A 16,469-nucleotide genomic window follows, 5' to 3' on the forward strand; every position below is an offset into this window, starting at 1 on the left:
AGCATTTCCCAGGTTCCCAGCACTTCACTCAGATAGCTTGTTGTCTCCTTGTTCATATGCACTGGTCCCAGAACAGCAGTGAAGCTTCTCTGCCACTCAGGGTCACGTTCTCCTCACAGCTCTCACTGTTGATAAAAACACTCTGACCTTCCTGATTCCTGAAAAAGTAAAAACAACCTCCAAAGCCTTGAGTCATTGTGACAGTTAAAAAGAGAGCAAAGATCATAAGGTTATTAAGTGAATTATAAAGTGAACAGTAAAAATAATAACTGTATATATAAATGTATAAAACATTTAAGAATAAGAGTGTGAAGGTGTGGTTATCTCCAATCACACCCTTCAGCGGCAACTAACAATCAGCAGCACCCCACTCTCTCTCTCTCTCTCTTTCTCTCAAATTCAAATTTGCTTTATTAGCATGGCAAATATTCACATTTGTATTGCCAAAGCTGTGATCAACATTTTCCTAACAAAACAGAACATAAGATAACTGTACAGGTGAATTTGGACACAAATTGTATTAAAGATTTGAATTAATTACTAAAAGGAAAAAATAATAAACAGTAATACAGCTGTGTATCTGTGGTCACTCACTGTCCCTCAGGCTGTGGCAGGCGTGGACGTACTGCGCTGCCAGTGTTCAGCACTCGCTGTGTTCCGCAAGCAGGTAGGGGAGTTTATCTGGATCAGGGATGTTTATAAATGCAGGAAATTTTTGGGTGAATTTGGTGTAGAATTGGGATCTAATCTGGGTATATTTGGGACATTGGTGCAGCTCTGTCTCTGGTCTGTTCAGTGGGCAGTGTGGGCACACTCTCTGCTCTTTGGGCAGCCAGGACTTCTTGTGTCTGCCCGTCTCTCTCTCTCTCGAACCAACATACCAACATAAGGGGTTGGAGGGGGGAACTCGCCCTTAAATACTTGTATTTTTGTTCATCTCCAAACTCAGGCTCATCTTCATAATAGCCGTCAGGATTGGCCACTGCTGTTCCTGCTGCTCCAGCTGCTGCACCAGCGCCACTGTTTGTTTCTGAAACTGGTTAATGTTGACCACTAATGTCAGCTGACCCATAACTGTCTTTATATTTACTTCACATGAGCATACAAACATCAGCAGCAGCTGTCTGGAGTGGACTACGTTAACTTTAATTGGACTTTGCATAACAAGCAAACTCAGTTCACCTTTTCTGCCTTCTTTCTTTTTCCTTCTTTCTTCTTTTGATAACCTGATTTCTTTTTTGGCAACATGATGTATCCAGGCCCCAGGTCATTCAATCTGGGCTCCCTGACGTTACACTTGTCATCCCAGAATGTCCAATATGTTGAGAGGACTGTGACTAAAGTTCAAAGTTGGAGCTGGCGTGTCAGCGTGGCCGCTTATATTAGAGGAGGCAACCCTGTGCCCCCAGTGCATTAATTTACCCTGAGAAAGGTGTAAAATACACCTATAATAAACTATAATAAACTCTACCAATTTATACCCGATTTACACACGGTTTTGTTTGTTACAAACAGCAGAGATGTAGTAATGATACAGGATGCTGTCACACATTACAAATATGTGCTTTCATGCTGAAATACGTTGTATTATGAACTTTAACAAAGACAGACATATGGTATAGCATATTAATAAGTGTACAAATTAAAACATTTTACATTAATATGTACATACATACACATATACATATATATATACACACACACACACACACAGACACAGACACATATAGATAGACAGACAAAGAGAGAGCACTTACAAATTACAGAGTTTCTTTGAATTTATCAAATTGAAAACCTCTGGAATATAAGTTATAATTCTTTGCATTATTTGAGGTCTAAAAGCTCTGCATTTTTTTGTTATTTCAGGCATTTCTAATTGATAAAAAAATTGTCAATTAAAATAATGGTATATACTTGTATGTTTGAGGGAAGATAAAATCAGCATAGGGTGCTGGAATAAAGAATGCATGATAAATTGGATTGTAAATGTCTCAGCTTGTTGTGAGGATTTCTGAATTCGAACTTAATTTGATGAGTATATAAATATCAGGGATGAGAAGCAGGGCAGGAAAGGACAGGTCTGTGTGTGTGCGTGTCTGTGTATGTGTGTGTGTGTGTGTGTGTGTGTGAGAGAGAGAGATCTAACGAGGCGAGAGCGAGCACTTGTAGCACGGAAAATGGGCCAAAGAGTATAAAAGCAGCGACAGTGTGCATGTGTACAGCAGAAAACAGGCCAAAGAGTTCATAAGCTGCAAGAGTGTACAGTTGCAGCACAGAAAATGGGCCAAATAGTCTAAAAGCAGCAAGAGTGTGCACTTGTAGCGCGGAAAACGAGCTAAACAGTTGATAAGCGGCGAGAGTGTGCACTTGTAGCACAGAAAACGAGCCAAAGAGTTGATAAAGGCTGAGAGTGTGCTCGCAGTAAAACTGAGCCGGATCCTCTTTTAGAGGCTGTACGTGTGACGTAAGTGTGTGAAGACTCGTAACGTAGCAAATGAACTCCCGCAAAAAGTGACCCGACCCCAGTTTTTAGCATGAATATATTGGGCTTAGCAGAAACGGTCGTTCCAGCAGACTGGTACCATTAAAGGCAATATTTTATCTGTTCTCCACTTAGAAATACTTCTGCTTTCAGTTCAGAAAGAAAATAATACAGACTGCTGCTTTAAATAAAGTATTAAAGAGGCACTTAACCCTAACCCTTATGTTTTTTCATTAACAGCTGAAATGTGTTCCTTTAAAGTAATGAAACAGTCCTGCTTAATTATTTTATAAACATTTCCTATCCGATCATTTACACCTCATAGGTTCAACTGTGCTGTAAGCGTGGATAATGTGTCCGTGTTCTTTGGTATGCAGACACTCACTATATGCAAATCAGTCAATCAATAATTACCCCCCCCCCCCCCAGTCTTGTAGAGAGAAATGTGTTAATTGTATAAAATATGTTTATGTCAACCTGTTTTGCCACAAGGCCTTTGATTCTGCGGATTTTAAACTGTATTAATGTGGGTCAGCACAACACTGGAGCAAATGGTTTGACCGGTGTTAAGGGGGTGGGGCTAGGCCCACAAGAAGTGTTGGGGGAGTGTTGGTGACCAAGGGGGGCTCTATAGGACAAACCTGTTTGTGTGGAGATGGTGCAGGTATAGAGTCAGAGCTACTAAGTGAATTCTAAGACCTATTACTGCTTTTAGTCAGGAAGTATTATTTTAATGTTTTTTTTTTTCTTTTTGTTTGCATGTTTACTGTGTGTATTAAATCTCACTGTTCAAATGGACTTTTTGCGTCAGTGTGGCACCTCCATCCACTACTAAGTTACACTTACTCCCTGTATGGGATTTCGGCGAGCATCGTCACAGGGTGTTTCTGTTAATATCAATAAAACTCCTAATAGCAACAACAATAACAAAACAATCTCTCTCTGAACTCAGAGAAGACTAAGGAGATTGTTGTGGACTTCAGGAGATCTCACACACAGCACACACCTCTGTCCATCAACGGAACTGCTGTGGAGAGGGTGAGCAGCCCCTCTGGGTGTTCATGTCACAGAGGATCTCTCCTGGAGCACCAACTCAGCATCACTGGCCAGGAAGGCAAATCAGCGTCTCTACTTTCTCCACAAGCTGAGAAGAGCTGGAGCCCCCCCACCCCCATCATGACCACCTTCTACAGAGGGGCCATCGAGAGCATCCTGCCCAGCTGTTTCACCACGTAGTACGGGGCCTGCACAGCATCCTGCCGCAGGACCCTCCAGCGCATCGTGAGAGCAGCTGAGAAAGTTGTTGGCACCTCTCTCCCCTCCCATCAGGACTTGTACAGCTCCCGCCTCACACAGAAAGCCCTCCGTCTGGCAGGAGATCCCTCCCACCCACTACACAGCTTCTTCAGCCTGCTGCCATCACGGAGGAGACTGAGGAGTCTCTGGGCTAGGGGACTGAGGGACAGCTCTACTGTACATATACAGTATTGACAATAAAACTATGTGAACTTGAATTAAAATGATCATTTTTTGTATTACTTAATAAAAATAATAGTATTAGCAATAATGTAGGCATTGTTACTATTACTACGACGTATACCACAGTTAGTACTAACCCTGCAATGTGATTGGCTGAGAGGCGTTTTATGAGTGCCGTTATCAGCTGGTAATGCACTGTAACCGAAGCTCTCCATGTATTACTCCACAACATCAATCTAAAGCAATCCCTCTTGTGTATTATTGCTTAATTATAATAGCAGTGTTATTTTTATTAGTAATATTATTATGAATAAATGTGTTTCATCAAAAACATTATGATTTTTTTTATTAATTAATGTAATTTCCAGCAGTAGGTACTACAATCACACTATACTGTAGTAAATTAGTAGAAATGTTTATTTCCTCAAATTCAGAATAGTGAACTGTCTACTGATTATATAATATTTCACACTTTTTTGCTCATTATCGCTTATCTATCTGATAATCCCAGATTATTAGAATAAGATAAAATAAAATGAAACAGAAGTTAAATAAAATGGAACAGAAAAAGCTTTAAGAACTCCTAAACCTCTGACAGAGAGGTTCATTAATGAACGCAGTACTTGTGGTTGGGTTACCTGTATTTTATTATTTTATTAGAAACTGATGTTGAGACGAGTCGAGAGCGATGCGTCTGTGTGAAGCATAGACTGTATACAATATATTCAAACAACTGTTTAAACTGGAGTGAAAGAGGCTATCTGTGCTGCAATTGGTCAGTCTGTGTGTTGATATTTGGGCTGCAGCTATCAACCATTTTACTAATTGAGTATTCTACTAAAACATTCTTTGATTAATCGGATAAAATATATTTTTGCCTGGATTAAGAACAATTATAAATACACAATAAAAATAAGACATTTCACTTAATAATGAACTACCAATCTGTTTCCTTTTTTAGATAAGTTTTATTTCTTAACATTGACACTCACACGCATATAGTAACAAACTGTAACAAAGTGTTGTCACAATACAAAAAAAAGTTATGACTTTTAATACAATACATGCCTAAATATCTCAATGCTGAAATAATATCACAGCAAAAACCTCAAACATTAGGAATTAATGGAATAATACAAGAAGAAATATGGTATTTTTTATTAATAATAAAAGAAAAAAACTGAAAAGATTAACAACGTGTTAGTTATCCTTAATTACAAATAAAAACATAATAGATTTATGGAATTTATGCTTTGTGAGCAGTAAGCTGTCTGACAGGAGAGCCCAGAAAATCTCTATAAAAAGATATATAAAAAATATCAGTGATGACATCAGCCCCGCCCCCGTGCATTCTCCCATTTGGAATTAAGGATCAAGAAGTTCAAGAAAAGAACCGATTCACTTTTCATTATTTTTGATTTACTGAAAATGATCACTGAAAGGCAGAGTAAACCAGAGAATACGGCATTAAACCCCTTAACAGGCCAGAATTTTTCTACATTTTCTGCCTGACATTAAACCCCTAAATGATATTTTACTTACTATATGTATTGAATATGTAACATGACTATATGCATATGTAACACGATGCCATCAGTCAATGTCAATGTCAACAAAAAACAATACAAAGTACAATACAAAGAGGTTATTTACATTAAAACACTGCTGCACAGCTTCCTGTTAGTTTTACCTTTATATATATAGAAAACAAACATGAAGAATAAGACGGTGTTCTTCCACTGCAGTGAGGAATTCCCACAGCTATATAAGGCCCTATTTTAGCCATCTATAGCCGACCAATCGACAGTGCCCTGTGCAGTTTAATTTAAGGCGTGTCAGTGTGTCTTTGCTATCGTAACTACAGAAAAAGTATGCCTTGCGCAACTCGAAACATGCAAAACGCATGTACTAATTATCTTAATTTATCACTGGTGTGTTTTGGGTGTAATGTGAAATAAACCAATCCGTGTGTTTTCTTGCCATTCCTTTTAAGAGCCAGGTGTGCTCCGACTAATATAGCGGATTGCTATCTTAACGGCGCAGCTCAACGATGTGTCCTCGCTTCTCAGCAGAGGAAACTGACCTGCTGGTTCATGCTGTAAAGGTTATTTAAGGTAATTTAAGTAATATAACAGTGACCTATATTTTGTGTGGATATAGGGTCTGTATACCTTTCAATAACTGGGTTTCCATTCTTAATCCTTCCATAGAAAAAGAAGAACAACTCCTTTTCCTATTTTAAATATATTTAAATATTTTGGTTCAAGGAAAGCAAGCAGTTTACTAGACTGTAATTAAACTTAAAACATCAAAATACAAAAATATAATATGAACAAAAATAAATTGAAGTGAAACTTGTTAGTGGCAAAAGTCTTAGTCTGGAACAAGGGTAGTTGCTGGTAGATAGCATAAACAGTAGAACTAGAATGAGTGTATTGTAGCATTTTGTGATTGAATTAAATCTATGGTGAAGAACAGGGAAACATATGCTGAGATCTTTATGTGCATTGGGAACCTGGGTGTCCAGAGGGGGTATTTTGAGATAAATGAAAGGAAGAGCAAAAAATGAAGAGCTAAATCATGTTAAACTGTAAACATTATATAAACATAACAGAAACACATTTTTTATTAAAGGAGAATTCAGTAGTAAATGAGCATGAGCGTGTAAAATAGCTACAGCAGTCCAATTTCAAAACACTACAGAGAGTTGTCTGCCCTGCGAGCAAGAAAATGTGAAACTCCCTGCCAATATTGACTCGTTTTATTCCTTTTTTGGTCACTGAGCTTTTTTGAGATATGCTGAGGCTTTTTAGGCTGTGTAGCAGCTGAGGTTTAACTGATCCAGCCCTGCTTGCTAGCTTCCATGATGCAGCACCACTTGCTAGCTGTTGTGTACTGGCAACCTCAGGGGTGGAGTTAGTTGGGGAATGAGTAGCAGGTGGAGTCAGGGGCCAAAACAAACACAGATACGTGATGAACTGAACAGTCCAAATAGGCACATACTGTCTGAAGCGCTGCTGACAAGAGCTGCCAGTGCTTTAACTCAGCATGTTTCCTTAATATCTGATGATACATCCTGATCATCTTATCATTTACTACTGAAAATATAAGACTTGATATATAATATCCTTAAAGCTGGTTGATATTGGCTGGCATACTGCATTTGCCACAGTAAGCTCCAAATTGCTATACATTGTACTTTTTTTTCCTCAAGCCATAATCTGTGAAAACTTTCCTTACATTAACCTCAGAATTCCCTCTCTGAACACACAGGTTCCCAATGCACATAAACATCTTTTTTAATTTTTAATTAAATCACAAAATTGTTCAATACTCATCCTAGCTTTACAGGTCTACGCTATATCTACCAGCAGAATAACTACCCCTGTATTAAAACTTTCAGTTTGTGCTAAAATCTGCAGCTCAGTCCCTTATTAGCCACAATAATAAACAAACAAAAAAACAAAGTAGGATTAGAAATAGAAATGTAATGAATTTACTAAAGATATACGAACCATAGACAATAATGTTATTTCATCTTGTGGCACATCTGTGTTTTCCATTGTCAAGATAGTAATACGCAAGAAATTTACCTAAACACACCTCACTTCCAGATCATGCCCTTTGGTGTAGATTTATTAATAAACGGCTTCACTATTTAAACAATGCAGGTGGAAGGCATGAAAATAGACTGTTGACAAGGTGTAAGATAGCAATGAGCATCACGACACGCCTTGCACAGGGTGTAAGATAGAGCCCCTAACCTCTCACTGCTCCTCACTCTCTAGTGGTGAAGTTAAAAATGACATCTGATAAAGCTCACCTAAACTTAAACACACTTCTCTAAACTAAAGGGGATTAATACTGAACTGCTGTTCACACCACTGTGATACTGGAAACATCTCACAAGACCTGCCTGATGTTTTGAAGATGTTCTGTCCCACTTCTCTAGCCATCACATATAGCTAGCTATCTTACAAACTGACTCTTCACTTCCTGCCTAATCCTAATCTTATCCAAGACAGATACAACTGGAACCATACAGTTTGAACATATCTACAGTATCTACACTTCATTATTTCAGGTGACTTGAGGAAGGGGTCATTGTTGCTGACTAACCCTGATGCCATTCAGTCCCCATCAATGTTGGTTCATCTTCAAACATGTGGGGTTGGTTTACAAACCATGTCACTCCAGGTGTTTAACTTTTGACCAAGAACACAATACAAGAATCACATTGTGTGTGTGTGTGTGTGTGTGTGTGTGTGTAGGCTTCATATCCATCTTTTTTCCATGTAAAATATCCTCATTGAGATTCAGATTCTGCAAAACAGAAAAAAGACATTGTTAAGCTCACATTAATCACAGTCTCCTGTTATTAACACAGTAAATTCACTCTTAACTCTACTGACCTGTTAAACACCATATTATACTGATTCTTATGAAAATCAATAATTAACTGTAAATGACAGGATAATAAATACATTTAGAAGAAATCCCTCCAGTTTAAAGTTTAGAAAATTAAAATAAATGAGATTTTTACAGTTTTACTCTGGATTTGCATGTTAATGAGTTCTTCTTTTGTTGGTTTCCTTAATGGAGGAGAACAATAAGTGCCACAGAATTCTTGTGATTCTTTTTGTGAACATTCATTTTAAAAATCTGATTACCATTAAAATCAATTGATCATTTCCATCAGTGGCTGACTCTCATATTAAGGTTCATTAGCTTATGTCAACATTTTAATGTTCCATAATTTTTTTTTTCTAAATAATTTAAAACGAAATTCTTTACCATATTAGTAAATGTAATTTGTCTAAATGACACATAGCTTTTCAGTGTGTGTTCAGTCATGTGGTGTGAAAAGCAAATAGTACAGTTTAATTGTAAACCATAGTTTTATTTTCTGTAAACAAACAGAAATTCAGCAACTTACTTCACTTTCAGATTAGACAAATGTATCATCATCGGGTAACAGCTTCTGTTCTGACTCTTTTAGGTCATTACTGCTCAGATCCTGCTCTTTTAAAGGTGATGAGTGGTTTTCTGAAGCTCGAGCAGCACAGCCTTCATCTGTAACACTGCATTTAGCCAGCCTGCAGAGAAACACTTACATTAACAAACAGTAAAACTGAGATCATAGAAAACCTAGTTTGTCTGTAATCACAGGGTGAATTAGATCACATAGAACCAGAACAGAGCAGCAAATTAAGTGAAATTCCAGTTACAGTGCTGTGAAAATAATATTTGTCCCCTACAGATTACTTTTGTTTTTGCATCATACTTAGATATTTAAGATTAACATATACATTTTAATATCACTTGAGTACATATAAAAAACAGTGACAATTTTGTTTATTAAGAGAAAAATCTAACCAATTCAAAGTCCAGTCTCTAGTCCTGTGTGAAAAAGTGTTTGCCCCTAAACCTAAAAACTAGTTTTTTTCCACTCTTGGAGGCAACAACTGCAATCAGACTTTACTGATAACTGACAATGAGTCTTTCACATCTCTGTATATGAATGCTGTTCCACTCTTCTTTACAGAATTGTTTTAATTCATCTACATTGGAGGGTTTTTGAGCATGAACGGCCTGTTTAAGATCATGCCACAGCATTTCAGCTAAACTCTGACTAGGCCTGTTTAGTTTGAGCTATTCTGAGGTGGACTTGCTGGTGTTTGAATCATTTTCCTGCTGCAGAACCCAAGTAGACCTGATCTTAAGGTCAATACAGCAAATTGACACTAGAAAATAAAAAACAGTTTCTGTTTTCCCTTTCCCTTTCAAGATTCTTACCTAAACAGTTCAGAATCTAATTACATATTTGAATATGTTGTAATATTGATTTAGCGCCAACTGAGCTTTCATTCAATATGATTAAAAACTTAAGGGAACAAGAACCTGAAATATTTAACAAATGAAAATGGCTGCATTAGAGGCTAGATGAAACATAACCAGAGAAAATACTCAGAATCAGGTCTATGAATCACTTCAACCACATGCAAGAGATCTGCAATAGGGAGCACCAACATGAAAATACAGTGTATTACAAAAGTGAGTACACCCCTCATATTTCTGCAAATATTTAAGTACATCTTTTAATGAGACAACACTACAAAAAAATAACACTTTAACACAATGAAAAGTAGTCTGTGTGCAGCTTATATAACAGTGTAAATTTATTCTTCCCTCAAAATAACTCTATATACATCCATTAATGTCTAAACCACCGGCAACAAAAGTGAGTAAATACACCCCTCAGTGAAAGTTCTTGAAGTGTCAATATTTTTTTGGCCACCATTATTTTCCAGAACTGCCTTAACTCTCCTGGGCATGGAGTTTACCAGAGCTTCTCGGGTTGCCACTGGAATGCTTTTCCACTCCTCCATGACGATATCACGGAGTTGGAGGATATTCGAGACTTTGCGCTCCTCCACCTTCTGCCTAAAGATGCCCCAAAGATGTTCTATTGGGTTTAGGTCTGAGGACATTCTTGGCCAGTCCATCACCTTTATTAGCATTTGAGATTAGCATTAGCGATCAGATTAAATGTGTAAATATATCATGTTAGGTGTAAAATATGGCTGTTTTAAGCTTAGCTTGCAGTAAATTGGCCCAAACTGAAATATACATTTTGGTCTGGGGCTTGTAAAAGCTTTTACTGATAGTGTGTTTTTGTTTTAATATTATTTTATGCTGGGCTTGTTTGGTGGTGAGGGCTAACAGTGCTACTCTGTAAACACTCTGTTTTATCACCTGATAAAAGAAATGTCTTGTTTCAGTCATTATAACAATAAAGTAAACATTTCATGCTAAAAGAGACAAATTAATGATGTTTGTAATTATTTTAGTGTGCTTTTTATTTTCTAATGGAAAACGTAGCTTACATGCAGTGGAATTTTCCACGACTTATGAGAAGCCATAGTTTTAATTAAATCACAAAATTGTTCAATACTCATTATATCTTTACAGGTCTATGCTATATCAACCAGCAGAATAACTACCACTGTATTAAAACTTTCAGTTAGTGCTAAAATCTGCAGCTCAGGCCCTAATTAGTCACAAGCAGGAATAAAAAATGTAAAAAAAAATGCTATTTTAATTTCTATTTGTTCATATTATGTTTTTGTATTTTAATGTTTTAAGTTTAATTAAGGTGTAGAAAACAGTATGATTTCCTGGATTAAATAATAATAAAATCATGCAAAGTAGGAAAACAGGTTGTTCTCTGTTTTTCTATTGCAGGATTAGGAATAGAAAATTAATGAATTAGTGAAAGATGCACAAACCACGTACAATAATGTTTTTATCTTGTATTCTGTTTATAGTTGATGTAAAAGTTTTCATAGCTGCCAATTGGCACACGCTATGAATTTGTGCGTAACTGCGAGTTTATGGATGTATGAGCTTTGGGAACATGCCTCTGTGTTCACAATTCATTGCAAAGATAGCAATGATCGTCTGTCGGTTGATTGTGTCTATATTTATTTCAGTTGGTGGCGCACCAGTGTTTTCCAATGAAATAGATTTTTAGAAATCATTTAAAACTAAATTCTTTACCATATTACTAAATGTAATTTGTCTGAATGACACAGATCTTTTCAGTGTGTGTTCAGTCATGTGGTGTGAAAAGCAAGTAGTACAATTTAAATATAAACCATAAACAGAAATTCAGCAACTTACTTCACTTTCAGTTTAGGAAATTTAGTCCTTAGCACGGGTAACAGCTTCTGTTCTGACTCTTTTAGTTCATTTCTGCTCAGATCCAGCTCTTCTAAAGGTGATGAGGGGTGTAGAGCTGAAGCCAGAGCAGTGAAGCCTTTAACCGTAATACTGCATTCAGCCAGCCTGCAGAGAAAAACTTACATTAACAAACAGTAAAACTGAGATCATGGAAAACCTAGTTTGTCTGTAATCACAGGGTGAATTGGGTCACATAGAACCAGAACAGATCAGCAAATGGAGTGAAATTCCAGTTACAGTGCTGTGAAAATATATTTGTCCCCTACAGATTTCTTTTGTTTTTGCTTTTGCATTATACTTACATTTTTAAGATTAATAAATACAAAAAGTAAATATAAAAAGATTTTAAATTATAACTTTATTTATTAAGAGAAAAATCAGGCCAATTCAAACTAAACCAGCACGGTGTAAAAAAGTTTTTGCCCCCTAAACTTAATAACTTGGTTTTTCTCTTCTTGGCAGCAACAACTGAAATAAAGCTTTACTGATAACTGACAATGAGTCTTTCACATCTCTGTGGAGGAATTTTGGTCCACTCTTCTTTACAGAATTATTTTACATAAAAAGCGTTTACCACAACTTTAGATACTTTTTCTAAACTAAAAAAAAATACAGCTACACAGTAATAGCTGCTACAGTAATACAAGCTAGTGACATTACATAAAAAGCATCAATGTTGTTTCTTATAACTTTTTATCAAAAATGTTACTTGAGTGTCAAGTGTGTGTGCAACAGATCATCTACAATTTATTAAGTTATATTTATTTTATAGAACCATAGAGTAGACAAAAATGGTCTGTGGCAGACATTCATTAAAAAAACAGTAGAGACATGAAATTGTTGCCAAACTCTACAAAAATATTATTATAAACGTCATTAGCCTTAGGCCCATATGTGAATACAAAATAATCCTTACTCTTCTTTAAACACCACCACCCATTCTTACTCCTCTCTCTCTCTCATATCCTGGCACTGGAACTATTCCTTTCCAGACGTATCAAGTATTAAAGAACAAATTACTTTTTTATTTTACTGACAGTTTTTCTGGATTGTTAGACACATTTTCTGAAAGCCTGCCTCAAACTCTCAGAACTCTACACACAAATCAAACAAACACACACAATGGGCAAAACCCTTCAATTATCCTGCAAACTTTACACTCAAATCAGTTATCTCTTCTCAAAAGGGGGTTTGTGTTCAGATGACACACAAACCATCATATGAATAGACATTTATAAGAACCATTCTTCATTCATCATAATGGCTTCAGTATTTTATAATAAATATTTTATAATATTGTTTTTATACTCAGCAGATAGAAATACACAGGAAAATATTTATTTTATTTTCCCACAAAAACAATGTAGACAGTGTACATCCCAACAAACACACAGTTGGTGAAGTGATCTAAATACAAAACAAATGAATAATTTACTGAATACAAGCATTGTTTTCCCTGAACAAGCAGTGGAAAAATATCCCCTAGCATGGCAAATCTAGTCATGAAAAGAATCAACTTCCCAAATAGTAAAATACTGGGGGTGGTGAGCTATAGGACCCTGTGGTGTGGCCTAAGCTTTAACCCTTACATTACTTTTATACTTTAAGTAGTTTTTAAAGAGGTTCTTTTACAATTTTTCTTGAGTAAAAAGCTTGAGTTGATCTTTTAACTTCTACAGAAGTATTTTAAACCCTAGTATCTGTACTTCTACCCAAGGGAAGGTTATACAAGTGTGTGTGTGTGCGTGTGTGTCTCAATGATAGAAGGTAAATTTTACCCCAGTATCTGCAGTTTACAGTTTTCATTCTTCAGTCCCTCACAGAGTTTCTCCACTCCTGCATCGTTCAGTCCTCTATTCTGACTCAGGTTCAGCTCTATCAGTTTAGAGTTCCCTGATCTAAGAACTGAGGCCAGATCTACACAGCTGTACTCTGTTAGATTACAGTATTCCAGCCTGGAAAAGAGAAAAACACATCAGGAACACACTCTCTCTCTCTTTCTCTCTCTGTCTCTCTCTCATACTTTTACTCTTATACACACCTAAATTATTTTCTCTCACAAAGATGATATTGTTCATTTAAAAAAAAAGTTTTTTTCAGACACATTTACATTTTAATAAAAAGGAAGTCTAGTTCTAGTAACTAAAGAATTCTTGTGTTGAATCTTACAAAGACATATTTCTGAATCAGAGATACAACAAGACTAGACTAGCTAAATCCTGCTGTACTGCTACTGTCTGCATGACATTTATATCATGAAGAATTAAATAAAAACTGAAATATCAGTCAGTGGATCTCTGCTGCTGTAATGTGTTACAAAGCTGCAGTGTTGATGAACTTCAGATTTTAATGGGCATTGGGTATTGTGTCCTTGGACATGTACAGTTAGGCACATAAGTATTTGGACTGTGACACAATTGTCATTAATTTCACTTTGCATGCCACCACACTGGATTTAAAATGGAATAAATAAGATGCAATTCAAGTTTAGACTTTCAAGTTAAATTCAAAGGATTGAAGAAAAATATCCTATAAATTGTTTAGGAATTACAAGCATTTATCTATAAGACCTTTTATGGGATCTCAAAAGCTATTTCTGGGCTCCATGTGCTATTCCATTATTAATCCGCCTTCAGTTAAACAGATAAAATGATCTTCAGTTGATTCCAGTTTTGCATTTGAAAGCTTTTGCTGTAAACCCAAAACATGCAGTTAAAGAAGCTCTCAATGAAAGAGGAACTGAACATCATTAGCCTTAAAAAAGAATAAATCCATCAGAGAAATAGTGGAGATGTTAGGAGAGGCCAAATCAACAGTTTGGAATATTCTGGTAAAAAAAAAAAAGTGGTGAAAAAGGAGTTGATGGATATACTGATATGTGGAGCGACTTTGAAGGCAGGAGTCTGAGGTAGGCGCTGAGTGGGGACTGGGTGTGTGTGTCCTAAAGTGACCCCGGCTGATCAAAGTGTAACGGTGGAGCAGATGAAGAAGCAGAGCAGACGGCAGGCGGATTAATAAGTATATGTAAACAAACAGGGAAGGCACCGCTGGCACAGGAGCATGGGCGGTGTCGGGCACCACTGGCATTGTAGCAGGAGCAGTGGGCACAGCTGGCATCGGAGCAAGGACGGTGGGCACCGCTGGCACAGGAACATGGACGGTGTCGGGCACCGCTGGCATCGTAGCAGGAGCGGAGGGCACCGCTGGCATCGGAGCATGGACGGTGGACACCGCTGGCATCGGAGCATGGACGGTGGGCACCGCTGGCATCGGCACACGGGCGGTGGGCACCGCTGGCACAGGAACATAGGCAGTGGGCGCCGCTGGCACAGGAACATTGGCGATGGGCACAGCTGGCACAGGAACATTGGCGATGGGAACCGCTGGCACAGGAACATTGGCGGTGGGCACCGCTGGCACAGGAACATTGGCGGTGGGCACCGCTGGCACAGGAACATTGGCGGTGGCGGGCACCGCTGACACAGGAACACTCACGTGAACAAACTTGGACCCTTGGGCAGTAGGTGTCTGCGTGGAGACTCGGGCTGCTGGAGAGAGTACGGAGACTTTACTTGAATTCACCGCAGCGTATTCAGGTTCCGGGGCTGCCGCCGCGTGTGACTTGAAGCGCTGCAGCTGGAGAGAGATGAGCCGTGGTAGCACGGGAAGCTAATTACGTTAGCCGCGTAGCCGTGGATAAACCTGGAGCTGCAGCCGCCGGAGATGCTAGCTGAGTTAGCCGCGTAGTCTTGGGAGAGCCTAGAGCTGCAGCCGCCGGAGGTGCTAGCTGGTTAGCCTCAGAGGCAAGCTGCGGAGCCGCCGAGATGGAGCACGCCCTGGGAGGCGGGCAGACGGGAGGCGGCGTCTTGAGGACCGACGCTTTAGGAGATCGCTCCGGGACGTAGTCGGCCTCCTCCAGGAGACACGGAGGACACCAGAAATCCGGGTGCAGGACAGCCCCCCGAGGAAGCGGCAAGCGGGCTCGCGTCGGAGGGTACTACTCGTCCTCCAAACTGGACGCAGCTGCGAGCAGGTCCACGTAATCCCAGAAATAGGAGTCCTCACAGCCTGCGTTTCTGTCCGCCTTGCCTCCCCCGTGGTTAGGAGCGAAGCCGAGAGCCCCAACAGTTAGCCCCCCCCCAAGAAAATCCTCCGGATCTTGGGACCTCTTAGAGCGCCGTGACCGAGGCCTCCTTCGGCCTCGGATTATCCTGCGCCGAGGTCCCAAAGGGAGCGTGACGGATAGCCAGCCCAAGGGTGACCCGCTAAATCCATATGGACGGTCTTTATGTAACGGTGGAGCAGACGAAGAAGCAGAGCAGACGGGAGGCGGATTTATAAGCAGGTAAGACAGACTTTAATAAATAACAAATAAACAAACAGGGGATTAACGAATAAGTATATGTAAACAAACAGGGAAGACCAACAGACAGCTAAGCTAAACAGGGCTAGGGATATATACAGGGATAAATACGTGAGTATGTACAAAACAAAGAAATAACGTGACTAACAACAAACTAGAAATAAAAAAGAGCGTGTCAATACAAGAACATAGAATGAGCAATAACGTGACGTAGCAAAACAATAGCGATAACGAGAATAGACAGACAACGTGGAAAGGTGCAAAGACCGGCGGATAAACATAGACAAAAGGATACTATATATAGTAACATAAAACACTGAACACCTGGGGAGACAGGTAACGAGGCGCGAAGCTACAAATTACACGTGACGGAAAATTACTGAGACACACACTAGGAAACGC

At 38.7% G+C, this 16,469-nt stretch overlaps 1 protein-coding gene across 1 annotated transcript in view; it reads right to left on the bottom strand.

Moving 5' to 3' along the window:
- LOC107197078 (ribonuclease inhibitor) overlaps positions 1-16,469 on the bottom strand; it is a 381,190-nt gene that overhangs the window by 290,900 nt on the left and 73,821 nt on the right. Inside the window, exons 11-14 of the mRNA XM_049463203.1 lie at positions 13,483-13,659; positions 11,645-11,809; positions 8,898-9,057; positions 7,944-8,284 (exon numbers count right to left, since the gene is read on the bottom strand). Of these exons, the coding sequence (XP_049319160.1) occupies positions 8,910-9,057; positions 11,645-11,809; positions 13,483-13,659 (490 nt within the window). The 3' untranslated portion in view covers positions 7,944-8,284; positions 8,898-8,909. The remainder of the gene's footprint in view (positions 1-7,943; positions 8,285-8,897; positions 9,058-11,644; positions 11,810-13,482; positions 13,660-16,469) is intronic.

This window comes from Astyanax mexicanus, chromosome 13 (assembly GCF_023375975.1).
Source record: "Astyanax mexicanus isolate ESR-SI-001 chromosome 13, AstMex3_surface, whole genome shotgun sequence".
Taxonomy (NCBI): domain Eukaryota; kingdom Metazoa; phylum Chordata; class Actinopteri; order Characiformes; family Acestrorhamphidae; genus Astyanax; species Astyanax mexicanus.